The sequence below is a fragment of the Giraffa tippelskirchi genome, chromosome Y, assembly GCF_054371585.1.
Source record: "Giraffa tippelskirchi isolate mGirTip1 chromosome Y, T2T-mGirTip1v1.2.pri, whole genome shotgun sequence".
NCBI classification, from domain to species: domain Eukaryota; kingdom Metazoa; phylum Chordata; class Mammalia; order Artiodactyla; family Giraffidae; genus Giraffa; species Giraffa tippelskirchi.
In genome coordinates, this window is record NC_137290.1 from 10,808,552 (window position 1) to 10,836,255 (window position 27,704).

The 27,704-nt window shown below is 46.9% G+C and overlaps 1 protein-coding gene across 1 annotated transcript; it reads left to right on the forward strand.

Moving 5' to 3' along the window:
- Positions 1 to 1,822: 1,822 nt before the first annotated feature.
- LOC145537693 (zinc finger imprinted 2-like) lies at positions 1,823 to 26,702 on the forward strand. The gene is made up of 8 exons (XM_081568543.1): positions 1,823 to 1,895; positions 2,383 to 2,503; positions 14,686 to 14,873; positions 19,273 to 19,376; positions 19,980 to 20,027; positions 23,385 to 23,511; positions 23,706 to 23,798; positions 25,217 to 26,702. The coding sequence occupies exons 1-8, from the start codon at positions 1,823 to 1,825 to the stop codon at positions 26,167 to 26,169; spliced, it is 1,707 nt and encodes a 568-aa protein (XP_081424669.1). The 3' UTR covers positions 26,170 to 26,702.
- The last annotated feature ends 1,002 nt before the right edge of the window (positions 26,703 to 27,704 follow it).

Genomic DNA, 27,704 nt, shown 5'->3' on the forward strand with positions numbered 1-27,704 from the left:
TTTCATCAAGAGGCTCTTTTGTTCTTCTTCGCTTTCTGCCATAAGGGTGGTGTCATCTGCATATCTGAGCTTATTGATATTTCTCCCAGCAATCTTGATTCCAGCTTGTGTTTCTTCTAGCCCAGCATTTCTCATGATAGACTCTGCATATAAGTTAAATAAGCAGGGTGACAATAAACAGCCTTGACGTACTCCTTTGCCTATATGGAACCAGTCTGTTGTTCCGTGTCCAATTCTAGCTGTGGCTTCCTGACCTGCATACAGATTTCTCAAGAGACAGGTCAGATGGTCTGGTATTTCCATCTCTTTAAGAATTTCCCAGTTTATTATGATCCACACAGTCAAAGGCTTTGGCATAGTCAATAAAGCAGAGGTAGAAGGTTTTTTGGAACTCTCTTGCTTGTTCAGTGATCCAGCGGATATTGGCAATTTGATCTCTGGTTCCTCTGCCTTTTCTAAAACCAGCTTGAACATCTGGAAGTTCACAGTTCATGTATTGCTGAAGCCTGGCTTGGAGAATTTTGAGCATTATTTTACTAATCTGTGAGATGAGTGCATTTGTGTGATAGTTTGAGCATTCTTTGGCATTGCCTTTCTTTGGGAATGGAATGAAAAGTGCCCTTTTCCAGTCCTGTGGCCACTGCTGAGTTTTCCAGATTTGCTGGCATATTGAGTGTAGCACTTTCACATCATCTTTCAGGATTTGAAATAGCTCAACTGGAATTCCATCATCTCATCATCTCCACTAGCTTTGTTCGTGGTGATGCTTTCCAAGGCCCACTTGACTCCACATTCCAGGATGTCTGGCTCTAGGTGAGTGATCACACCATGGTGATTATCTGGGCCGTGAAGATCTTTTTTATGCAGTCCTTCTGTACATTCTTGCCACTGCTCCAACTATATCGTGGGACCTGCATATATACTTAGACATCATCCAGCCAAATAAATTTTAAAATATTAGTTTTGAGTAGACACGACCCATGTAGTGTTTGAATATGACGTGTACTAAAAAAAAAAAAAAAAAAAAAGATCTGTGTGTCTGAAACTGAAATCTCAGTGTGCTGTGTCTTTCTTGTTCCTGTTAAATTTTGAGCTCTCTCAGCTAGTGACTGGCAGGCTGGAATCCCCCGCAGTACTCACCCTCAGACAGGCTGGCACACGTCCTGCCCAAGTTCATGCTGGGGCAGAGGTGAGGACCCCACACTGCGCCTGTGCCGAGCACCCTCCCTGCATGCTGGCCCCTCCCCAGGGCTGTACTGGGGGGTCTGGGACCTGGTCTTTCCCCTTCACCGCAGTCCTGAGGGCAGGACAGATGCCCCCTGTACCTGGACGGCCCCGAGGACAGGGAGGGACAGGCCTTTCTGAAACCCTTGGTCAGGCTGCCTGGTAGCCCTTTGATGGAGCTGAAAGACAGCCCTGGGAATGCTCCTTGGGTGCACTTACTGTGTGCCTACTGTATGCCAGACTCCTGAGGTCCTTTTGATACCCAGTTAGCCGAGCTGCAGCTTCCCAGTCCCAGCACTCGGTGTCACAGGTTTTCTAGTTTTAGAGGGGGGTAAACCCCAGGTACCATGAGCCCTGCCCTTGTCCTTGCCAGGCACCATGACAATCGCTCACCCCAGATCACAAGCTCAGCATTGGAAGGAACCAGCAGACAGGCATTGTCAACATGTCCCCTTGGATATTGGGGACCTGGAGATGTGGGGAGGGGATGGAGCTGTCTGAGTCCACCTGACCTCTGAGTCCAGACCCAGGCCCCCTGGCTCCGCCGCCCAGGCACTGACTGCTCTCTCTCCTGTCTGCAGGCAGGGCCTGCCACGTCATGATGCTGCCTCTGAGCACCATCGAGGACAAGGAGACCAAGGAGGCGCAGATCAAGCCTCCAGAGAAAGGAGGTGAGACACACGTGGGGTGGAAAGTATAGGCCGGTGGGAGTGGGGAGGGTCTAGGGCAAGGGTGATGAGGAGGGGTTGACCCTGGAGACTGGACCAGTCCCAAGTGTCTCCTCGTGTCTCCTCCTGGGGTGGGGGGCCCTGAGGACACCCAGGATGGAAGTCACTGACATCACCTCATGTCAGTGTGTCTGTCACTCCTCTGCTCAGAGTCTGCAGCCTGCAGCAGCTGTCCTCACCTCTCTGTGCCTCAGTTTCCTCATCTCTAAAGCGGGACAATGATAGTATCCATCTCAGAGAGTCATCATGAACGATCAGTTAAGCTAATACATGTAAAATAGGAGAGTGCCTGGACGTGGCAAGTACTCAGCACATGTTAGTGTCTGTCACTGGCTTCATGATAAACATACTGAATGTCTCAAGCATGGCAGCTTCAATAAACCCAACTGCTGTCTCTCTCAAGACTGTGGGCTGTGTGTGAAACTCCCAGGGCTGGGGCAGTGCAGCTTGGTGCAGTTGGGCAGCCAGGGTCCTTTGACCTCGGTGCTCTGTGCCACGTGGCTGGAGAGGGCTCACCCTCCCACATACACCCAGTCCATATTCGGGGCAAGGTGGGGGATGAGGAGAGGGGAAGACACGCTTCAGTCCTTCAAAGGGCGACTCCTACAAGAAGCCCGGATCACTGTTCCTCACTTGGCCAGAGCAGGTCACGTGGCGACAGCTAGTTGCAAGGGATGCTGGGAACTGTAGTCCTTAGCCATCCAGTAGCTTCTGTTACTATAGCAAAGGAGAATGAATAATGTGTCCACCTCTGACTGGGGGTGTTACGTTAATTTGTCCCCAGCACATGTTGTGATGAACACATGAGTGAATAAATGTATTCTTCAATTCTGTATTTCTCCTCCATGGGCCAGAATCTCCTCTCCTCTGTTTTTTTATGCAGATAATTAGAATGAGGACGTTTTCTTGGGTATTGACCATGCGGTAGGCACCAACCCAGTGTCTTTACACATGTCGATCCCCTTAATGCTCACGACCACGTGGCCAATTCTGTTATTCTGTCTCTTTCTGAGATAAGAGAACAGAGGCACAGAGTTCCTGTCGCTTGCTTCAGGTCACAGAGATCATAAGGAGCCAAGCCAGGATTCAAATCCAAGGAGGCTGACTCTAGAGACTGTGCCAACAGGACTTAGCAGTTAAACAACAACAACAAGCCTCTGTATCAGACTCCTTTGGTGGCAAGCAACAGAAACCCTGATTCAGGGCCTTTGCACTGGCTGTTTCCTCCCCCTGCAGTGCCCTTCCCCCAGGGTTTTTCTGTTGTTGATTCAATCAGCATCTTTTCCAGTTCTTCCTTGCATTCAGGTATTGTTGACTTCACCGCTTATGAGATATAATTTATGACAGTTCTTTGGTGCTGGCTGACTTTAAGATTATCACCAGTTTCCAGCCCTCTGTTACTTGGGAAAGCACCCACTCATTTCTGAGAAGTCAAATGATCACCCATGAGCTTCAGCACTTCAACAATTTGGAAGACTATAGAGTGAGTTTTCTCTTTAAGATAACGCGTGCATTTCACAAGAATCCCAAGTCATAACAAGGTGTATTCATTAAAACAAACAAACAAAAAGCCTCTCTCTCTTTCTCTACCTTCTACTTTTGAAGTTTTAATTTTGTGGATATTTATAATCTATTCATCTTGAGAAATTTCTTTCAAAATTTTGCCTTGAAACACCAGATTCCAGGGGTACAAGCACATATCCTTCCGACTAATTAAAGGAAAAGCAGGAGAGTCGGTGAGGTGGTGAAACCCCTGGAACTCTTGTGCATTGTTATGGAAGTGTGAATTGGTGCTGCTCTTTAGGAAAGTAAACTGGTGGCTGGCATAACTGCACATATGCATGTCCAACCCCAACAACCCAGTACTTGGGTATATTCTCAGTAGAAATGCGTATTAAGCTAACAGAGGGTGTGTACGAAGATGTTTCACGACACCTCTCACACTGTTGGTGGGAATATAAACTGGTGCCGTCACTCTAGAGAACAGTGTGGAGGTTCCTTACAAACTAAAAATAAAGCTATCGTATGAGCCAGCAATCCCACTCCCAGGCACGTACCTGAAGAAAACTCTACTTGGAAAAGATCCATGCATCCCTATGTTCAGAGCAGCACTGTTTACAACAGCCAAGACATGGAAGAAACCTCAGGGTCCATCAGCAGACGAACGGATGAAGAAGATGTGGTACATATACACAACGGAGTATCACTAAGCCATCAAAAAGAATGAAATGATGCCATTTGCAGCAACATGGATAGACCTAGAGATTATCATACCGAGTGAAGTCTATGATATAGCTTATAGATGGAAATTCATACAAATGGACTTAGGAAACAGAAACAGACTCGCAGACATAGGAAACACACTTATACTTACTGAAAGGGAAAGGGGTTGGGGAAGGGATAAATTAGGCCTTTGGGATTAGCAGATACAAACTGCTACATACAAAAATACATAAGATCCTGCTGCATAGTCCAGGGAGCTCTATCTGATATCCTGTAATGAAAACCAATCTGAAAATTCATACATATTTCTATCCGAATCACTTTGCTGTGCACCAGAAACTAATACAACATTGTCGTAAATCCACTATACTTCTATAAAACAAAACCAAAAATTAACTCATATATATACACGTGCTGTCGCTTCGGTAGTGTCTGTTCTTTGCGACCCTATGGACTGCAGCCTACCAGTATATATAGGCTTCCCTCATGTCTCAGACAGCAAAGAATCTGCCTGCAAAACTATAGATTAACTCATATATATAGACTCAGTTCAGTTCAGGCCAGTTGCTCAGTCATGTCCAACTCTTCACGACCCCACGGACTGCAGCACACCAGGCCTCCCTGTCCACCACCAACTCCCAGAGTTGACTCAAAGTCACATCCATCCAGTTGGTGATGCCACCCAACCATGTCATCCTCTGTCGTCCCGTTCTCCTCCCACCTTCACTCTTTCCCAGCATCAGGGTCTTTTCAAATGAGTCAGTTCTTCACATCAGGTGGCCAAAGTATAGGAGTTCTAGCTTCAGCATCGATGTTTCCAATGAATCTTATGTATGTGTGTGTCTGGTATATATATATATGTGTGTGTGTGTGTAAACTTTACATATATACCTGCATATGTATAAAAAATGTTCCTGACAGGTCCATTCATAACAGGCCCAAAGTGCCAGCTACCCAAATACCTACAGCATTTCTCAGGTTTTGTGCTGGGACTCCATTTGATTAAGTTCTGACGAGAGTCTATCCTGAAGGGTAAGGACCATCTTCAATAAACAGGCCAGGTGGGGTGTGTTACTACAAGTGTGTGCCCATTCCAAAAGACTGTCGCTTGCCACCATCTTGGGGGTTTTGTGAGTGGGCCATTGTGAGCACAAGTGAGTGTGTGGGTGTTTGGGAGAGGGGTCCACGCAAGCCTGGGTGTCACTGTGCATTTGGTGAGTCTGCAGGGCGGGACCTCAGCCCCTAGGCCTCCGCGCCCCACCCCCGGGCATCCAGGCCCTTGTGTCTCTGCAACTCAGGAGTAGAACACAGTTCTTTGCTGGCAAGGCCACGTCCCGTTTCCTGGAAGCCCTGGGCCCCGGCGGGTCCAGGTGGGGGAGTGGAGGGGAGGGACGGGTGTTGGGTACCAGGGGGAACCCCCCCGCCAGGGAGTCAGGGATGCCAGAACGCTAGGCTCACAGAGGGGGTGTGAGGCCAGAATTTCCAGTCCTCCGACCCTGATGACAACAAACTTGTTGCAGGCAATTTTAAGCGCTCGATCTGAGCACCCGTGTGGGCTCGGGGTGCGCGGGGTATCTTGAGCCGCTCCTTCCGCGCTTTTGCCCTGGTGGCTCCCAGGCACGTTTGGAGGACCCCCGCCCCACGCGGGACGCCCCGGTCCAGCACTGCGCCAAACCCCACCCCACCCAGACTCCGTGCCCCTGGGCACCCGTGCCAAGTCACAGCCGGGTTGGGGGCAGCGGGGGGCAGTCCCGCGCCGCGGCTCTGAAGGGTAGGGGACGGTGCTCAGGGCTGGGGGGCCGAGGGGACCGGGGATGCAGGGGGAGGCGCTTGCAGGCGCAGAGCGAAGGCGAGGGGGCGCCCTGGGAGCGCGTCTGCGGGTGCGGGGTGGTCTCGAGGGGGCGCGGCCCGGCAGCCTGGGAGGGGCCGGCCGGCTGGGCGGGCGCGCGGGAAGGCCCGCGTCTCTCGGCCGGTCTGGCGCGCCGGCCGCCTGGGCTCCGGCGGAGGCCTGCTGCCACCTAGCGGCGGGAGGCGGGGGCCGGGCCCGCGGCGGCCGGCGCGGAGGGGCCCTCGCGACTGTGTTTTCCCGGCCAGCGGGCAGCGCGGGCTTCAGTCCCGGGGCCACAGCAGGGACTCGGAGACCCCGCGCAGCGGGTGGTGGACGAGGTCTTGCGCCCCTCATCCCCTAAGAACAATACAATTGCCGTGTAGTCGCTCAGTCGTGTGCCACTCTGTGCGACCCCCGTGGACTGCAGCCCCTCAGGCTCCTCTGCCCAGGGGCTCCTCCAGGCAGGCATACTGGAGCGGGTGGCCATGCCCTCCTCCGGGGGATCTTCCCCACCCGGGGACCAAGCCCGCGTCTCTTGCATTAGCCAGCAGGGTCTTGAGCCCCGTGCCACAGGCGAAGCCTGAGTGACACGGACTCAGGAAGAAGTTTTCACTTTTGCAACTAGGTATGAAAGAAGCAGAGGCGGCTCTGACATCCCCCAGGGCGTCGCAGCGGGCGTGGGCGCAGCGCCACACTGTTTCTGTTCCCAAGCCGGGAGGGGGCAGCAAAGGGATTGGCGGCGAAGGAACTGTGGCTGCATTCTAACTCCCGCCGGAGATGTTCCAGGTGCAGTCACCCAAAGCGGGACCCTGAATCCTTGAGCTGAACCCCCTGAGGAGCAGAGAACAGGGTGGCCTGGGAAGCAGAGCGGGTGCAGAACCTACGTCAGGCGTCAGCTGCCACGTGTGTATTTTTAAACAGGGACTAGGGACTCCTGGTTTCAGCAATGCCATCTGCTTCACGGTGGTGTTCAGTGCAGGGTTTCAAGTCACCTAGAGGCACAGCCTCCTGAGATGAATGTGAAGTCACGACTGGGGAAATCCTCGAGGGCCTTCGGAAATGATGTCGCCCTGCTTTCAGGAGGAATGAGGCCCGAGGGGGAGACGAGGGCCTGGGCTCACGTGCTCGCAGGTCTCCCTCCTGCAGGACCTGCGGGTGTCCTCTCCCCAGGGAGTCCGGGGAGGGACTCCTTTCACCAGCCTCCTGGCAGTCTGGGTTTGGTTTGTCCAAGGGAGGGAAAAAGGAACTCATGTTTGCCACCTTTGGGCCAGGTATCAAAATGGCCTTTCTGAGAATGGATTCACGTTATCTGTCTGACTGAGGCCCTTCGCTGTACACCTGGAGCTGATCCACAGCACAGACCTGCACAACAATCCCCAGCCTCCCCAGCCAGCCAATCTCTCCCCAGGGAGAGATTCTTGAATGTCTCAGCCACCAGGGAAGCCAGCAAGTTAGGTACATAGACTGCAAATCCTAGCCCCTCTTTGAGGCACTCACCTCCGGGTGCTTCCCTGTGTCTCACACTAGACAAAACACATGCTAATAAATCTTTGTCGATTTGGCTCTCATTCACCTGTCTTGGCTCAGTTTCTTTCACAGAAGTTGGGGTCTATATACCTAACTTATTTGGGGGAGGGCAGAACACTCCCCTCTCTCTAGACACCAGACAAGTTTTCTGTGGATTCCCAGGCTGCCGACACTTCTGATATATTGGCTACAAGTTTGGGATTCCTCAATTCCCTCAAGTTCTGCTATTCACTAGAGGGGCTCACCGAATTCAGAGAAGCGCCATGCTCACAATGTAATAGTATATATATGAATATATACATTAATAGCAATTTTTATTCATTTGGCTGTGCCCGGTCGAAGTGGCAGAAGGCAAACTCTCAGTGGCAGCACGTGGGATCTAGTTCCCTGAGCAGGGATTGAACCCGGGCCCCCTGCACTGGGAGTGGGGAGGCCCCATCTCGGGACCACCAGAGAAGTCGCTGTGATGCTCCAATGCAGAGATGCACTGCACTTTGTGGTCCTCGGGGTGCCTCCTCTTCCTGCACCTCCAGGAGTGTCTCCAGGGAGGCTCATTCAAGCATTGAGGGTCCCGAGTCTCTCTTAGTGTTTCATTATGGGGGTCCCGGGTCTTTGTTAGCATTTCATTATGGAGGCTTGGTTGATTGAATCGTTTGCGACATGATTGAATTCCATCTCCTGTGCCGCCTTCTCCTTACCGGAGGTCAGGGTGCTGTTTATCGGCCACTCAACAGGGTCGGGAGGAGTCGCACAGGGCTGGGCGACTTCACTTTCACTTTTCACTTTCATACACTGGAGAAGGAAATGGCAACTCACTCCAGTGTTCTTGCCTGGAGTATCCCAGTGTCGGCGGAGCCTGGTGGGCTGCCATCTATGGGGTCGCACAGAGTCAGAAACAACTGAAGTGACTTAGCAGCAGCACGAACATTCTCAATCCCTATTCTCACGGCCCTTCAGATGTGCTTTGTGTTTGTGTACGTGCTCGGGCTCATACATGTTCAAAGATATGCACTAGACGATCACACTGTACAAAAGCATATGCTGCATAGCTCTCAGCCCACTGGGTCTCAGCTGGGAGTCGTTGTCTGTCCCAGGAGGGTGCCTGGCAGCATTTGATCACAGTTTCAGGACAGGGGATCCGTGGGTAAGAGGCAGAAGATGCTGTTTCCAGCAACCTGGGATGCCCAGGCCGTCCCCCCAGTCACCCAGGCCCCCGTGAACAACGCTCTGCACTTAAGGAGGCCTCCAGTAGACTGAGTGGGATGCGTTCTACAATTCACTTGAACATTCAGCTTTTCTATGGATTTGGGTATTTATTAGATCATCAGTTCAGTTCAGTCGCTCAGTCATATCCGACTTTTTGTTACCGCCAGGCACTTCAGGCCTCCCTGTCCATCACGAAGTCCCAAAGTTTACTCAAACTCTTCTCCATTGAGTCGGTGATGCCATCACACCATTGCATCCTCTGTCATCCTCTTCTCCTCCTGCCTTCAATCTTTCCCAGCATCAGGATCTTTTCAAATGTGTCAGCTCTTCCCATCAGCTTGCCAGAGAATTGGAGTTTCAGGTTCAACATCCATCCTTCCAATCAACATTCAGAACTGATTTCCTTTAGGATGGACTGGCTGGACCTCCTTGCAGACCAAGGGACTCTCAAGAGTCGTCTCCAACACCATAGTTCAAAAGCATCAATTCTTTGGTGCTCAGTTTTCTTCATAGTCCAACTTTCACATCCATACATGAATACTGGAAAAACCACAGCCTTGACTAGACGGACCTTTGTTGGCAAACAATGTCTCTGCTTTTTAATATGCTGTCTAGGTTGGTCATCACTTTTATTCCAAGGAGTAAGCGTCTTTTTATTTCATGGCTGCAGTCAGCATCTGCAGTGATTTTGCAGCCCCCCAAAATAAAGTCTGACACTGTTTCCACTATTTCCCCAACTATTACCCATGAAGTGATGGGACCGGATGCCATGATCTTTGTTTTCCGAATGTTGAGCTTTAGGCCAACTTTTTACTCTCCTCTTTCATTTTCATCAAGAGGCTCTTTAGTTCTTCTTCACATTCTGCCATACGGGTGGTGTCATCTGCATATGTGAGGTCATCGATATTTCTCCCAGAAATCTTGATTCCAGCTTGTACTTCATCCAGCCCGGCATTCCTCATGATGTACTCTTAGTAGATCTTAGGTATACTAATTTTAAATAGACAGCATAATAAATTATGCAAAGCATAAAATATACACATACAATAAGAGTTGCACACAGTACAATGGAATATTAGCCATTAAAAAGAATGAAATAATGCCATTTGCAGCAACATGTGTGGACCTAGAGACTGTCATACCGAATGAAGTAAATCAGACAGAGAAGGAGAAATATCATATGGCATCCCTCATATGTGGAACCTAAAATGAAATGATATAAATGAAGTTACTAGATGTCCATCAGCAGATGAATGGATAAGGAAGCTGTGGTACATATACACAATGGAATATTACTCAGCCATTAAAAAAATACATTTGAACCGGTTCTACTGAGATGGATGAAACTGGAGCCCATTATACAGAGTGAAGTAAGCCAGAAAGAAAAACAACAATACAGTATACTAATGCATATATATGGAATCTGAAAGATGGTAACGATAACCCTATATGCGGGACAGAATGAGAGACACAGGTGCATGGAACAATTTTATGGACTCTGAGGGAGAAGGTGAGGGTGGGACGTTCTGGGAGAATGGCATTGAGACATGTGTATTGTCATATGTGAAACAGAGCACCATTCCATGTTCGATGCATGTGACAAGGGCTCGGGGCCGGGGCAGTGGGATGATCCAGAGGGATGGGAGGGGGAGGGAGGTGGGTGGGGGGTTCGGGAAGGGGAACACATGTAAACCCATGGCTGATTCTTGTCAATGTATGGCAAAAACTATTACAATATTGTAAAGTAATTAGCCCCCAAGTAAAATAAATAAATTTATAAAAAAAATAAATAAATAAATGAAGTTACAACACAGAAAGACTCTCAGACTTAGAGAAGAAACTTATGCTGTGTTCTTATGGATAAACTTATGGATAACCAACAAAGTCCTACTGTATAGCACAGGAAACTTTGCTCAATGTTACGTGGCAACCTGGATGGGAGGGGAATTTGGGGGAGAATGGATAAATATATACATATGGCTGAGTTCCTTCGTGGTTTACCTGAAACTATCACAACATTGTTAATTGGCTATACCTCAATATAAAACAAAAAGTTTTTTTTTTTTTAAGTTGTATAAAGATATGATGACTGAGTGAAATATTTGCATGGGAGCAAGAACAACGGGGGTGATATCATGTTCAGGGGGATGATTTTCCCTTTTCTCTTAATAATAGTTTCTTTCAGCAAATAAGAATCAAGATTAAAATGTGCATAAATTGCTTTTATATGATTACATATTGTGACATCTTAAATATGTATGAGTATATAATCCCTTTATCTACTCTCGCTGCTCTGATTTTAACATAAGGAGTTAGAAAACCTTTTAAGACAATGTAACCTCCTACTTATGTTCTCTTAAGAGGTGCCACTAATAAATCGAACATGAAGTTTTTAACTTTTTATTTTATATTGGAGTATAGCAAGTTAACAATGCCGTGATAGTTCCAGGCGGACAGCGAAGGGACTCAGCCACAGATACACATGTATCCATTCTCCCCCAAACTCCCCTCACATCCAGGCTGCCACTGAACACTGAGCAGAGTTCCCTGTGCTCTACAGCAGATCCTTGTTGGTTCTCCATTTTAAATACAGCCGTGTGTACGTGTCGGTCCCACACCCCCTGATCATCCCTTCCCTGCATCCTTCCCCTCAGCAACCATAAGCTGAACATACAGCGTTTCAACACTTGACTCTGTGTCCTGCCCCTGGCAGGCACCCTGGACAAGACACCCACACATAAGAAAATATTTGTGAGTTACCTTCAGCCTAGAAAATAAGAACAAGGGAGAAAAACAAGATCCAGAACAAGACATGAATTTCCAAGAAGTTGACGTGCACTTAAGGTATGTGTGTGACTTAAGAGCTGGGAGTCTCCTGACCTCTGGATGTTTCATGTGGATTCTGAGAAAAAATGTCTGCTTCTTTAATTAGATGGAAATGCACACAACCACAGAGAGCTTTGCATCAAGTCTGACATTTAGTGCATGACTCCCTGGGACCCTCCAAGCTGGGTTGTTGACCTATTTTTCCTCTGGACCCCAAGCTGTGTTAATTCCTCGATGACTTCTAATCAGGAATCAGTGATCCCTGTTGGAAATGCCCTTGTTGCTTCCCCCTTACCTCCATTCCTCCCTCAACCACCTTTATTTCTTACTTTTTGGGTTGCTGTTGTTGTTCGTCACCAAGTCACATCCAGTTCTTCGCTACCGCACGGACTGCAGCACGCCAGGCTTCTCTCTCCTTCACCATCTCCCGAAGTTAGCGCAAACCCATGTCCATTGAGTTGGTGATGCCACCCAACCATCTCATCCTCTGCCGCCTCCTTCTTCTCTTGCCTTCAGTCTTTCCCAGCATCAGGGTCTTTCCCAAGGAGTCCACTCTTCGCATGAGGTGGCCAAAGTATTGGAGCTTCAGCTGCAATGTCAGTCCTTCCAATCAATATTCAGAGTTGATTTCCTTTAGGATTGACCGCTTTGATCTCCTTGCAGTCTAAGGGACTCTCAAGAGTCTTCTAATAGAATTGTAGCCAGCATATATAAACTGCCTGTGTGGATCTCAGACACCACTTTAATCATTTGACATGTGATGGGGTTCAGGATACCTCACTCCAAAATATGGCACCTGGCATATTGAAGGTGAAGCAGTTTGAGAAAACAGCAGAAGGAAGAGGTTCACTCTCTTCCCCTTCCCCCTTCTTCCATGAAACAAGCCATAATCCCCTCATGGGAGAGGTACCCTCCCTATAGCAGGAGCAAAGGAGCATTCTTATCTCCAAAGGGTGAGGAACACTTCCAAGAGGAAGCCTAACACACAGGCCTTGCTAAGTTTCTGCCAGCTTATTACACTCACCACTTATTCCTTAACCGATCATATTCTTCCACAACTGTCCACACCTCATCAAACCTAGTTTGAAATACTCAGGTCTGTTTCTTTAGGTCTTCATTTCCTTAGGAAGGCTCCTCTGTCACTCAAAGCATATTAAAATAAGTTGTAAGCTTGTCTCCTCTTAATCTGTCTTTGCTGATTCATTTTCAGACCCACACAGCGACCCTCAGCACGTGGAAATAAAGATTTTCCACCTATACATACTTTGATTCTTACATTTAATAACTTGCTTTCCTTTTATTGTAGAAGGACAAACTGAGGCTCAGGGAGCTTGAATGACCTCCAAATTGCAGGTTTTCAGATAAAATGCATAGAAGGGCACTTCTGGGGAATCCCCCACACCAGGGGTTTGTGAGCTGCACGTGGATACCTAAAATGTCATCACCAAATCTCAGGTCATAGGTTTTCTCTTAAGTTCTCTTCCTGGAGTTTTCTAGTTTTGGTTTTACATTTGGGTGTGTGATCCATTTTGAGTTAATTTTTGTCACAGGTATAAGGCCAGTGTCAAGAATATTAACCATTATGCCATCATCATCATAATCAACATCACAATGCATAACATAATTATTGCACGTTTCACCGTACTTTCCCTACATATCTCGAGGCCCTGATAAATGTTCTTTAGTTAAATACAAACGGCTCCTCAACACAGGAAAACATATTCTACCTTGCTCATGAAAACTTTCTCAAACCTAGTTTTGGAAAAACTGAAAAAGCATCCTATAACACTGAGAATGCTGGTTTGCTCACACAGGCTGGTGGGGGTCTGATATGCAAGCGTCTATGGAAGGCAGTTTAGAAATCTTTGTAAAAATGACACACACATTTGCTTTGTGGCTCAACAATTCCACTCAACAATTCCACACACCAGCAGAACTGCTGAAGCTCCTAGTTGTGCACAGAATACTGGAAGCAAAGGGCTGAAAACAACGCAACCACCCAGTAGTCAGAAATGGGTTAAGTAAATCAAGTCACAACAACAGTACAACAGAATTCAAATAGCTGATCAAAAACTCTAGGCATATTCTCTTTGTACTGATATAAAAAGGTCTCCAAGATAGGAAAAAATGAAGGCATAGAACAATGGGTACTGTCTGCCACTTTTTGTATAAAAAAAAGTAGGAAATGAGACTATGAGTATTTTTGCAAACTAAAAATATTTCTACTGTATTTGTACAAACAAATAGTTACATATAATATGAATCTGTGTGGCATCATGATATATGTGTTATAGTTGACTCTTTGAGACCCCCATGGACTCAACAGTCCATGAAATTCTCCAGGTAAGAATACTGGAGTGGATAGCCGTTCCCATCTCCAGGGGAGCATCCCTACCCAGGGATCGAACCCTGGTCTGCCTGCATTGCCGGTGGTTTTTTACCAGCTGAGCCACAAGGGAATCCCAAGAACACTGGAGTGGGTAGCCTATCCCTCCTCCAGTGGATCTTCCCGACCCAGGAATCGAACCAGCGTCTCCTGCATTGCAGGCGGATTCTTTACCAACTGAGCTTCCAGGGAAGCCTTATATTACTATCAAGGAAGTACTAGTATCACTTAAGTACACATTTTAAGCTACAGCATATACCACATTGTGTCACATTATAGGTTGTTACATCGTCACATTTCTTATTTAGAAAATATATTTTATATTTTAAAATATTTATATCTATTACAGATAAATATCTACCGAATTTATAGTATAGATATTTATAATATGTATCAATGATAATCACATGTATGTGTGTATAATGCACATATGTATATACGCACATATCTCTATTTACATATACATAAAGACACTGTGGAAGGACACTGAAATCATGTTCACACTTTCATAATTATTCAGTATAATTATTCATACATATTCAAATATTTGCACCGGTCACCTGAGTGTTCCGTGGTTTTATAGCATGAGAATTTGGTTGGTGGCACACACAAAGTGAGAAGGCTTTTCACTGCATACTGTTTATTTTGAAACCGTTTTAAACCACGTGCTAACTACTGCCAAAACTCGTAAAGCATCTAAAGGAAGTAGTCCTCCGGCCCCTCCCAGCCCTCTCTAGGCCGCGTGGTCCTCGCGGGCCCGCCCAGCGGAGCCGGCCAGAAGCGGCCTGCGTTTTCTGCGCGGCGCTTTCTGCACCGGCCGTCCCACAGGGCGCATGCGCAGACCGCTGGAAGCGCCTGCCTGGCGGGTTTGCGCTGCAAGAGCGAGGTGCAGAGGTTCCGTCAGGCGAGGGTGTCCGTCTGCGAGGTGAGCGCGCGGCGTCCAGGGCCCGGACGCGAGGGAGGGGCCCTGGGGGTGAGGGCCCGGCTCGCGGGCAAGGAGGCGCGGGCGTCCTCTCAGGGACGCCGGAGCAGACGCTCCTCTTCGCGGGGAAGTCGACGGAAAGGGAGGCGCGAAGTAGCGGCCCTGAGGGGAAGGGGTGCGGGAGGCCGCGCGGGCCAAGTCAGCTCTGAGGAGGACGCCGCGGCCTCCCTGTTGCTCACGCCCCGGCTTCCTGTCAATTCTTCCCCAGCCGGAAGGCCTTCCACCCGCCCTCCTCCTCCCGCGTCGCAGCTTCCTCCCCGTCCCAGGACCCCACAGCCCCTCCCTTTTTAGGGCCTCTTCGCTCTCACCCCCAAGAACGCGTTCCTTGGTCCCTGAGGACCCTCTCCGTCGTCCTCTCGGGCCCCTGCCCTCCCCTTCGAGGACCCCACGGGCCTTCCCCTTCAGACACACCTGTTGGCCTCCTCAAGGACTCCCGCCCTAGAAAACCCTCTTTCCCCCTCGAGGACCCCTCCCTTCCCTTCCCGTCCCCCCCCCGTTTGGAGGATCCCCCCAGTTTACCCCCTCAGAGACCCCCTGCCTTCCCCTCAGAACACCCTCCTTCCTCCATAAGGACCTCCACCCTCCCCTTCGATGATGCCCCTCAGCCCTCTTCTTCTAGGACCCCACTCTCGCTGTCCCCCACCAGAACCACCCTTCTTCGCCTTTGAAGACCCCCCGTTCCTCTCCAGACCCCCTGTCCCCTCCCCCCAGCCTCCCCCACATTCAAACTCCCCCTTTTTCTTAGGACCCCTCCTCTCCCCTCAACACAGTGCCCTCAGCCTTGGCCCTGCCATTATCCCTCCCCTCTGTCCTGCTCCTGCCTCTCTCCGAGCTCCACCCCCTTTATGTCAGAGGGGCTCCTTCCTTCAGCTCCCCCTTTACCTCCTGTCCCACCTTCCTCTGTGTTTTCCCCCTGGCTCTGGCCCACCTCTCCTCTCCCAGCCCTTACCCTCCCTCAGCCTTCCTGTGGTCCCCCACTTCTGCCCTGGCCCTGGTCCCTCCTTCCTGCCCCTCTTGCCTCAGACCTCCTCCCTCCATCACACCTCTCCTCTCTATATCCTTTCGCTCAGTCCTGGCCCCCTTCCTCTCCTTAGTTCTGCCTCTCCTTTCTGCTCCTCTGCCTCAGTCCCACCCCTTCTCTCTGGGCGCCTACTCCCTGGACACCTCTCCTAGCCCAGACTGGTTCTTCCTCTTTACCTTGCCCCCCTCCTCCTCCTCTGGTCCAGCTCTGCATTCTGCCTGGCCTTGCTTTCCTCCTTTCCCCATTCCTCAGCACTTCTCTTTTGGTGGCTCCCTTCAGTCCCTGCTTCCTCCTCCCACAGCCTCAGCTCACCTGGAATCTCCTGGCCTCCACTCCCTTCTCCCAGCACTCATCCCCATTTCTCTGAACTTTCTTCCCTACTCTGAAATCAAGGAACCCACCACCACTCATGGTTTTAGGGACTCTTTGGCTTTTTTTTCCCCCAAGTATTTAACATTAGCTGCTTTTATGCCTACTTTTCCCTCTCTGGGCGAGGAGAAGGGATTGTGACTCTCTGCTCTAGCTTGGGACCTGGCTAGCCTAGAGAAGCAGGCTGCCAGGATTTCACAGTCATTTCTGCTACTCCTTTCTCATAATCTTACGCTGCAGCCTATAGAGATAGAAATTCAGTGGGGGTATCATACATGCAAAAAAAGGAAGTAATAGCAAATTTTAAATTCATGGTAGGCGGAAAAGTGTTAAGAAAAAATTATAGTCTTCTCATTTGTTATCCCGGGACACGACTTAGCGACTTCAGTTTCACTTTTCCCTTTCATGAACTGGAGAAGTCAGTGGAAACCCACTCCAGTATTCTTGCCTGGAGAATCCTGTGGACAGGGGAGCCTGGTGGGCTGCCGTCTATGGGGTCGCATAGAGTCAGACACGACTGAAGCGACTTGGCAGCAGCAGCAGCATCATATGTTATCCCAGACTAACTTCTAGTTCGAGAGTTAAAATGTTTAAATAAAGAAATAAGAAAATATATTCGAATATTTAAGTGATCTCTGCCTTTTTCTACAGATTTGTATGATATCTTTATATGTTTTGCATAGGGATCCAGTCCTTTGTAGGATGAATGTATTGTAATGATCTTTCCTCATTTTGTATGAACTCATTTTTAAAAGGATCTTCTTAGGTGGTTCATCAATTTGTTCAGTTCGTTATGGTTTGGGCTTCAAGTCTCTTCCCTTCAGTAAGGGAACCCTTCAGTGCCATTTCTGAGATTTTTCTAGCCTGTGTCTGTGGATCTTCTCGACCTGACACTGACTGAGGCAACAACCGTTCTGTAGATGTGCAAATCTGTGTGAATATTCATTTAGGCATTTGTGTGAAATGAGCTAACTTCCTTTGATTCACATAACCTCTACTGTCCAGTTAAACTCTGCAAGCCATTTGTGAGTCTCTCTGTGTAATTTCTGCAGATCCGAAGGTTTCTGACTCTCTTCTTCATCTGATAAGACTCAGCCCACCATCTTCCACAACAGTGTGCTTTGAAGCAGCCTGCCTTTTAGAGTATCTCCATCCTTTGAAGGGTCAAGCTGTAAAAATGCTCCACGTGAAAGAGGTTTTGGATATCTCGAGGAATCCCCAGCTTGTTCATCTACGTGATCAAGAAAAAAATCCAGAAACCACCCCAAAAACAAACCCAGAGGCTCCAAGAGTTTCTCATCAAAACTTTAGGTCTTTTCAGTCCCTGTCGGTTACAGGACCTCCCCAAGCTGTGAGCCAAATCCAGGATCTCTGCTGGCGATGGCTGCAGCCAAAGATCCGCACCATGGAGCAGATGATGGAGTCAAAACAAATACACAGTCAAAGAAAAAAAAAAAAGAGGGCATGCAGTATGGGAGATATGAGGCCTGAAATTTAAATTCTGCCAAAATTTGACTGGTCTCTTAGAAACTCAAAGTTAACTAGATTGGAACTAAGGGCATCTCACTGATGATAGAAGAAAGCCATTCACTCCTAATAGCCCTTTGAATGAAACTGATACTAAAAGCAAAGCATTGTGTGTGTGTGTGTATATATATATATATATATACATATATATACACATATATAAAAATAGACAAGGGGAGAAAGGCAAGGGCACAAGACGGGGAAGTGGACCAGTGGGATGGGTTGATTACATTGAAAAATATAAAGAAGTAAATTTGAAATAAACATGAGGGTCATGTATGGCTGAATGGTGATGTATCAAGGATTATGATTAGTCCAGTTTTGTGCACCTGCATTCATTAAAAGGATTTTGAAGATGCTAATAGTAAACATGTTGGACACTTAAAATGTACTACATTCTAAATATTTTATAACAGTGCTTTACTTCTCTTAGTAGTTCTTGAGATAGGTATTACCCTCCTTCCACAAATGAGAAGACAGAGGCACAGGGAGGTTGAATAACTTAACCTGTGAACATGTTAGTTGTTCAGTCGTGTCTGACTTTTGACCCCATGGACTGTAGCCTGCCAGGCTCCTTGCCAGTGGAATTCTCCATGAAAAAGACTGGCGTGGGTTGTCATTTCTTTCTCCAAGGGATTCTGTCTGAGCCACCAGGGAAGCCCAACTTGCCTGTGGTCCACAATTATTAATAGTAATTGGCAGTCAGGATTCAGACCTCCGTGGCTGGCTCCAGAGTCTGTCATCTTATTAATCGTGGCTGTTAATACCACCTCCAGTGGACATAGGGCATATGGTCCCAGATAATCTTTAAACTTGGTCAAAGGCAGAGCCTTTGATGGAGCTCAAATTCAAGAGAAGGGAAAGAGCTTGCTAGGGTATGAGAAAGAATCTATAGAATAGTGAAAGGTACTCTTGGAAAGAGACCACAAACAAGGAAGGACTTCAGGTTTCCTGAGGGAAGGTGGTGGTTGTCTTCTAGATCCCTGAGTGAAAAAGATGTAGTAATAAGAGTTGTGGTCTTTTTTTTTTAATACCTGCTTTGTGCTCCACATATGTAATGTTTAACCCTTACAGGCGCCCATAGAACTAGAGATGATTGTAATTTTCATGTTACAATTGAGAAACTGAAGTTCTCTGGTGACTAAATGGTTGGTGAAACTAGGCCCATTGATAGAAATAAAGAGGGAACTTTTGCTTTATTTGGAAGGCACTGAAAATCCGTGGAAGCATTTAGAGGTGAGATATAACCAAACCTCTTTTCTGGAATTGCCACACTGAGCTGAGAAATGATTTTTTTGGTCTTTCTCTTGTCATAGGAAGTGCTGCTTCTGCCCATGGTAGGTGAGGGGTTGGCAGGCTACTCTCTGTGTCTGTGGGTGCTGCCAGACTGGACTCAACTCTGTGGTTATTCCTTCTCCCTTCTAGGGTTCTCTGCTCCAAACTGTGTCCTTGCAGAAGAGAGAAACACAAAACACCACCAAAAGAAGGACACAAAGATGTCTGACAGGAAGCCATTTGTTAGATCTCAGGTGAGTCAGGTTTTCTTCTGACTTAGTTCTGTAGTGTGAGGAGCTCCCCTTTCTGATTTCTAGACCTCCTGTATCTAATTAAACATCCTCATTTCCTTAAAGTCTTTACATAAACTTTACGTAACTGAGCCTTTCCCTGGCTTCTGTATCAGAATTTTCTTCTGACTCTTTGTATTTGCTTTCCTGCTTTTTCTCACACTTATTGCCACCACCACATACCACATCTTTAATATTTTCTCTCTTCCTATCTCTTGAATTAATTTTTCATTGTTTATTATTCCATTTTCTCTCCACTTTTGACTTAGTCAAAGCAACCCTCGTGTGATTTGTACTATTATTATGCTCCTTTTTGTATAAGAAATAACTGTTGTGAATTTTTAAAAATTTGCTCCTTCATGTTCTTGTTAAATCATGTTTTGAAACCTAGAAGAAGCTAACATGCTGCACTTCCTTTAGAAAAAAATTCACGGGTGGGGGGAAGCGTTTGACAATTAGGAAAAGAAAGTGTTTAAAAATGCTCCTTGAGGAAGAGCTAAGGGGAAAAGGGTTGAGAAACGTTGTTCTAGATGATCTGTTCCTGAGACTAGCCCTCTGTCCCTGCAGTGTCCGTGTCTAGGATCCCAAGTGAAGATGCCCACAGAGACGACTGAGGTAATAAAAGAAAATTTGTAAGTGGGTATATTGTGACAAACTGGGGGGCATCTGCCCCATGTAAGGGGCAGCTATGACTCAGCTTCAGCTGATGGCGCCATGTGAGAATGTGAACCCTGATCCCTAGATCTTCTGATTTTTTAAAGTGAAGTCAAAAAATCCAGCTAATAATATGAATTATACTAATATTTTGGTGTTGGCAACTAACAAATTTTGAAGAAAGAATAAAGAACACATGTGGGCCAAATAAACCCCTCTATAGAAGCTGGGCAGTCAGTACATGCTCTCTAGTTCATTGATCTGCATAATGTTTCCGTGAAAACACAAAAGATGTATATTAGTAAAATGGGTATCATGGTCTTCGGTAGTCTTCCAATACCTGCTTTTTACATCCAGCTTTCTGTTACCAAGAATGTTGCATGTAATTGTAATTAATTAGTTTGTATTACTGGATTTTTCTGAGGTGTGATTATGTGTGTGTTACTCGCCCAGTGATCATGGCATCTGATGCCATCACGTCATGGCAAATAGATGGGAAAAGAGTGGAAACAGTGGCTGACTTTATTTTTTGGGGCTCCCAATTCACGGCAGATGGTGATTGCAGCCGTGAAATTAAAATACATTTACTCTTTGGAAGGAAGGTTATGACCAACCTAGACAGCGTATTGAAAAGCAGAGATGTTCCTTTGTCAACAAAGGTCCATCTAGTCAAGGCTATAGTTTCTCCAGTAGTCATGTATGGATGTGAGAGTTGACTGTAAAGAAAGCCAAGTGCCGAAGAATGGATGTTTTTGAACTGTGGTGTTGGAGAAGACTCTTGAGAGTCCCTTGGACGGCAGGGAGATCCATCCAGTCCATCCTAAAGGAGATCAGTCCTGGGTGTTCACTGGGAGGACTGGTGTTGAGGCTGAAACCCCAGTCCTTTGGCCACCTGATGCAAAGAGCTGACACACTGGAAAAGACCCTGTTTCTGGGGAAGATTGAGGGCAGGAGGAGAAGGGGATGACAGAGGATGAGATGGCTGGGTGGCACCACCAACTCCATGGACATGAGTTTGGGTAAACTCCGGGAGCTGGTGATGGACGGGGAGGCCTGGTGTGCTGCAGTTCATGGGGTCGTAAAGAGTTGGACACGACTGAGTGACTGATCTGAAGTGAACTGAACTGAGTGACTCAGTTGTGTCTGATTCTTTGCAACCTCAGGGACTGTAGCCTGACAGTCTCCTATGCCCATGGAATTCTCTAGGCAAGAATACTAGAGTGGGTTGCCATTCATTATACCATAGGATCTTCTTGACTGAGGGATTGAACCTGGGTCTCCTGCATTGCAGGCAGATTCTTTACCATCTGAGCCACCAGGGGAGCCCCAATATCATCATACATTTATCTCTTCTACCATAAATGAGTGTTTGGGTCTTGCCTAGATTTTGGAGGTTAGAAGACAGTACACATGAGCAGATATACCTAGGAATAGGTACATTTCTGGACCCAAAAGTGGTTTACCCATTTACATTTCCCTGGTGGCTCAGACGATGAAGCATCTGCCTGCAACGCGGGAGACCTGGGTTCAATCCTTGGATCGAGAAGATCCCCTGGAGAAGGAAATGGCGACCCACTCCAGTACTCTTGTCTGGCAAATTCCATGGACGGGGGAGCCTGGTAGGCTGCAGTCCACGGGATCGCAAAGAGTCACACACAACTGAGCTCACACACAACTGAGCAACTTCACTTTTAGCATCTTTTAAGAGGTCTCAAAAGCCCACATTCTAAGATTTTCGTTGGTGGCTCAGTCAGTAAAGAATCTGCCTGCAGTGCAGGAGATGGAGGTTCAATCCTTGGTCAGAAAGATCCCCTGGAAAAGGAATGGGAACCCGCTGTGTAGTATTCTTGCCTTGGAAATCCCATGGACAAAAGAGCTTGGCTACAGTGGATGGGTCTCAAAATTTTGAGTCAGGCACGACTGAGCAACTACACCACCACCACCACCAACAGTCCCCATTCTAGACAGTATTTGGTATTGTCAAACTTCTTAATTTTTGTCAGTTGAATGGGTGTAAAGTCATACTGTGTCATTTTGAAATGCATTTTCTCATTATAATAAGATTGTCTATCTCTGCATATTTATGCACTGTTTGTGTTTTGTGGATGAGTCACTGAGGCTTAACCTAGCCACACTGACCGAGCTATAAGAGAGAACCAGAACGTAAACCCAACTGTCTCTTTTTCCTGAGACTGGGGTATACTGCTCAACTTTTATTTGCATTTTTCTCTCTTTATTAAGGAACTTAAAAGGATCTTTCTCCTCCCACACAGATCTCTAGAAATTCGCAGCAGGAGCTGTCTTAGAAATAGTCCCACATCTCTCAGACTTCAAGACAAAAGAAAGATATGCTTATTTTTTCTCTTTCTTTTCTATGTTTTAAATTATGAAAATATGATAACACATTTACAGGAGGCTTGGAGAGTTCACAACAAAGTTCCATATAATTCCACTATGTGGTGGTTGGTGGTTTAGTCGCTAAGTCATGTCCAGTTCTTGTGACTGCATGGACTGTAGCCTGCCAGGCTCCTCTGACCAGGCAAGAATACTGGAGTGGGTTGCCATTTGCTTCTCCAGGGGTCTTCCCGACCCAGGAATCAAACCTGAGTCTCCTGCATTGCAGGGAGATTCTTTACCAACTGAGCTATGAGGGAACTATGAGGGAAGTCCTACTATAAATTACAATTAATGTTTAAGTAGATAAATTAAGGTTTTTAGTTGGACTTTCAATATCAAACTCAAAATTAATAGAATGAATAAAAGTAGAAGTCTGTGGTAGATCTGAAAGCAGTACGAACAAATTCAACATACTTCAGATTTATATAGTTTTCACACAACAAGAGAATCCAAATTCTGTTCAAGTTCCCATAGACTATAAACTAGGAGACCCTGGAACATATCCAGGGAGATAAAGTGCAAAAATGTCATGGCCTGAGGGTATTGAAATCATATACAGTCTGTTCTCGTATCACTGTGGAATTATGTTAGAAGTTAATACCAAAAGATGTTGGAAAATAACCCACATATTTTCAAGTGCAGTGTGATGTTTCCCAAGAGAGATCTTTGACTTAGCCATCGAAAGCCTCTATAAAGTTAGAAGACTGAAAGAAACAAGAGGGTGATTGCAGAGAAGAAAACATTTTAATGAGAAAGACTTAAAGGAAAGAAACCCTTGTAGGTCCCTGAAACCTTTGGATTAGAGTCTTTCTGCTTGTCTGAATGTGTGCTTCATGGTCAGTCCCCTCTTATCAGATACCTTTCCCCCTCTTTGGGATAATTCCGGATTTCAATCATTTAGGAGTATATCTGGTATTTCAGGAATTGGTAACTTTCAAGGATGTGGCTGTGGACTTCAGTCCAGAGGAATTACCCTACCTCAGTGCTTCTCAGAGGAAGCTCTACCGGGAGGTGATGCTGGAAAATTACAGGAACCTGGTCTCCCTCGGTAAGCTGTGATGACCAAAATTGTTTCCAGACATTGGCATATGTCCCTAGTGGCAGAATCTTTGGAAACAGGCTTTATTTTTCTTGTGTGTAAATTTGCACTTGCCTGTTATCTCAGAGCCTTTAGAAACCAGGCTGGGAGTTCCTGAGGGTACAAGACAGAACCCCCATGTTATAAGTCTCCTTCTTCAACAGGGTACCAGTTCCCTAAACCTGACATTATCTCACAGCTGGAAGAGGAGGAGTCACGTGCTAGGGAGGAAGACGGGAGTGCAGTGACATGTCCAGGTGAGCAGTGAGACCGGGATCTTGGGGAGACAACCCTGCTTAGTGAGCAGGGGCTGGGAGCTGGTCCTCAGAGCCCACTCAGCTTAGGCAGAGGGCCGGTAGGTGCTTTCACCTTAGGGGCTCGTGTGGCCACGCCAGATCATGCTCACTCAGTACTACTTTTATCTCCTCTCTGAAGCTCATCTCTTCCTCTCCTGCTCAGCTCCAGGGAGGCCAGTTTCCCTATCCTCTAATGTTCAAGCCCCTGCATTCATTTGTGCCTTTCCCCTGACAGCTAGAAATCAGAGGTCTTTCCTCTGTCACTGAGACAAGCGAAAACCTTGGTGTGATACCACTGCTCTTTCCAGCCCTCAGGGAGTTGACTTTATAAAGCACACATCAGGTTCTTACCACTCCCAAAAGAAAATCCAGACTTCTAGCAAAACATTTAAATCCGTCCCAGCCTGGCCCAAAAGTCACATCCAGCTTCATCTCTCATAGGTACTCCTAGTAGAACCCTATATTGCTGCTCCCCAGGACTGTGTACTTCCATAGTCAGTGTCTGCTCAGAATAAGATTGCCGCCCATTTCACTGCTTGCTGAGCCCTAATGCCTTCCCCTGCCTGATCTTTTTCCATTCCCAGATGAAATTCCCCAAACTCTCCTTTTGTACATTTATAGCCTGATTAGAGTCTTTGTACAGACTTACGAACATCCAGGTGGATGATGCTTTGCTCGGAATCAGCGTTTAGTAAATGTTGAATTGAATGGGTAAAACGAGAGATTGGGAGCCAAGAAAAGAGTTGGAATTGTGTTGCTTTATTCTGAGTGAGAAGGTGTTGACCGGTGTACTCCAGTGTTTTCCCCAATAGTCCTACAGAATTATGATAATCGGGGTTCTTTACAAAGAAAAAAAAACCAAAAGTGTTGCCTAACAAGATCAGTTCGAGAAATGCTACCTCTTACATTTCCCTTCTTTGACATTTGAGATGCTGCTTAAGGGATCTGAAGAGTCCTACAAGAGTGAAAGCTGACTTGCATCGTACGGTATCTCCTGGATTGACCTGACAGTAGAATCCCTTTATGGCCACAGTTGTATTAGTTCCTCCAAAGTGCAGTGATGTACCAAGCATGGTCTGGAAGTTGCAGCCAAACCCCAGTCCCCCCTCTTTCTCTGGTTTCCTTCTCATTCTCTTGTCAGTGCCTCTGGCATCTTTGTCAATGTTCAGTCCTCCTAGATGGTCTTTGCTGCCTCACCCTCACCTATCCTTGCTTACTGTCTTCTTTATCCTTCTCCCATTCTCTCCTTAGGTTCCTGGAAAACTCTCAAACCTCTGTACTAACGCGTCTGTAATGATTGGTCTCTTTCTTCTGTTTCTACTATAATGATGTTTTTCTCTGAGTAAAAAATAGTAGAGGACCTTTTACATTTCTTTTAGGTTGCGAGGACCAATCTGAAACCAAAGATCTAACTCCAGAGCAAAGCCTGCCTGTAGAGAAATCATCCTCGGGGGCAAGAATAGAGGATTTGGAGGCAGGTGACTCCTTGTGTGCCCACACGAGAGAGTCTTGTGCTGATGTTCTGCTGGAGTCGCACCAGGTCAAGCCGGCAGAAGTTTTGAGTCCCACAAATATGAGTGACCCCAAGACCCTCACTCAGGAAGGAAGCCACGAGGGTGATCAACTAGAGAAAAGCTCAGAACTTAAGAAACCATCGGAGAGTCTGCTAGGAAATGGTCCCCGGGAGCACAGTACTCTTGGAGTCTGCACCAGGTCCTGCCTGGCCCACAACTCGTTTTTCCTCCAAGAGAACAAACACTATAGATGTGAATTTTGTGGGAGAGACTTCAGTACCCGAGGAGGCCGGGAGAAGCACCAGCAAATCCACACGGGGAAGAAGCCCTTTGTATGTAAACGGTGTGGGGAGGACTTCTACCTCATGCCGCACCTCAGCAGGCATCAGAAGACTCACTGGGATGGGAAGTCCTTGACCCAGCGTGCAGATGTCTACGGCCGCATGAGCGTTCAGAGGGAGGACTGCCATGAGCGTCTCGAGTGCGGCAAAGCTTTCACCCAGGCTGTGCATCGTCTCCAGCATCTCAAAGCCCACGAAGCAGCAAGAGCCCTGCCATGTGAGTTACCCCGAGACAAGATGTATTTGATTCGATATAAGCGGCAGCACGACTACGTTGGAAAAAGAGCCCGTCAGTGTTGCGACTGTGGCAGAAGGTTCCGTCAAAGGTTGCACCTCATCCAGCACTACAGGATTCACGCTCAGGAGAGGCCTTACCAGTGCCAGCTGTGTGGGAAGTGTTTCAGCCGATCCTCCTGCCTCACTCAACATTACCAACTCCATTCTCAAGAGAAGCCCCTGGAGTGCCATTACTGTTGAAACACGTCCAGTCAGAACATTCTCAACCTCTTAGGCTTTCTCCTGGAGAGAGACCCTTGGAGCGCTCTGAATGAAAGAAGGTCTTGCACCAGCCCTCCCACCTTGTTAACAACTTGAAAACGTGTCATGGTGTAGTCAGAAAACAGCAAGCGGTTGCAAGGGGATAGAACAGTCTTTTTGCAGACGGACAGTCAGCACGTGTGCCAGTCACTGAAGCAGAAAACCTTACAGGGTATTTTTGTCACATGGGAAAGAAGCCGATAGATTTTGTCCTTCTCTGGTGGTGTCCATAGAACAGAGAACCTCGATTTTGACATCCCGACAAAAAATGTGTGACTGGCAGGTGTGCTCCAGACAGGAACTCTGTTGCCTGAATTTTTACAGAAGTATTGACCTACAATATCTTTACCACATGGGATGCATCAGCAAAGGGCATCGTAAAAAAGTGTGTGAGGTGTACCTATGGTGATAATCCACAAAGCTGAAGTAATTGGTAATGTACTTACATAGACGTTCATAATTTTGAAAACATTGCCATGTGTTTTATTTGATCTCTTAAGGAATGCTGCACTGCACCTGTGTTGAGGATATTTATTTCATATGTACAGATAGAGCAAACTTGAAACTCCAGGTTGTCATTTGATTTCACCTGGGTTGTAAGTGATGGGGCAAAAACAGAACCCCAGCTTGGTTTGGTTCGATTGTTTGGTTTTTGAGAGTCCCTGAGATACTTATTTTAAATCTTGATGCTCAACCCAGGTTTGTTTTCTTCCTGCCACATTCTCTCTGAAGAAAAGTAACATCTGTACTGACCGAAGCCACCTTTCTTTTTAGTAATTTCAATGTTATTTCATGTTAAATCAGATGGGGACACTTGTGGTATTAGGGGGTCAAAAAGATTTTTAAAGTGAAATTCTCATAGCCATTTCTCTTACAATTTAGAATTAGATGAATTTTGGGGACACTGATCAGGGAAGTATATTTTTGCTAAACACTTTCTTATAATTGGTCTTGTAGATCGTAAATCTGCTACTGATCAAGTAGAATTTTTTGTAGTTTTATATTTGAGGGCTTGGGGTTTTGTATTTTTGAAAAAAGAAGGAGTATTTGAAAACGGTTTCTGTTGTTGGACTCGGGCATCATCAGCACAGCCATCTTCACCTAAAGTCCTATTTCTGTGCTGAGCAGACCTCACTCAAAAGTATGAGCCACAAATTGCACTAAAAATCTCTTTCATGCCATAGTGTTCTAACGTAAAGGTTTTGCATCACTGACTGGAATGATGGTCAGATGCAAACACACCTGGGAACCAGGTGACCTAGTGTCTCAGAATCTGACTCCTGGCCTGGCAGGGTGGGTTGTGTCTGTTGTTATTCACTGCCGTGCTTTTTCTCATCCTGCCGTTTCTGACCTATGATGTGTGGCTCCAAAGTCATGAACTTAAAAACCAACATGAGTCATTAGGGCCTGCACCAGCCAAATGAGCACTTGATCCACATGAGCGCTCACTACACAGCCCCTCATCCTTGTTTCCC

Excerpts from the sequence above, each read along its gene's own strand:
- LOC145537693 (XM_081568543.1), top strand. The coding sequence starts at position 1,823 with ATGATGCTGCCTCTGAGCACCATCGAGGACAAGGAGACCAAGGAGGCG. Across the intron at positions 1,896-2,382 it reads CAAGCCTCCAGAGAAAGGAG|GGCTGGGGCAGTGCAGCTTG; the intron begins GTGAGACACACG and ends TGAAACTCCCAG. Across the intron at positions 14,874-19,272 it reads CGAGGGTGTCCGTCTGCGAG|GGTTCTCTGCTCCAAACTGT; the intron begins GTGAGCGCGCGG and ends TCTCCCTTCTAG.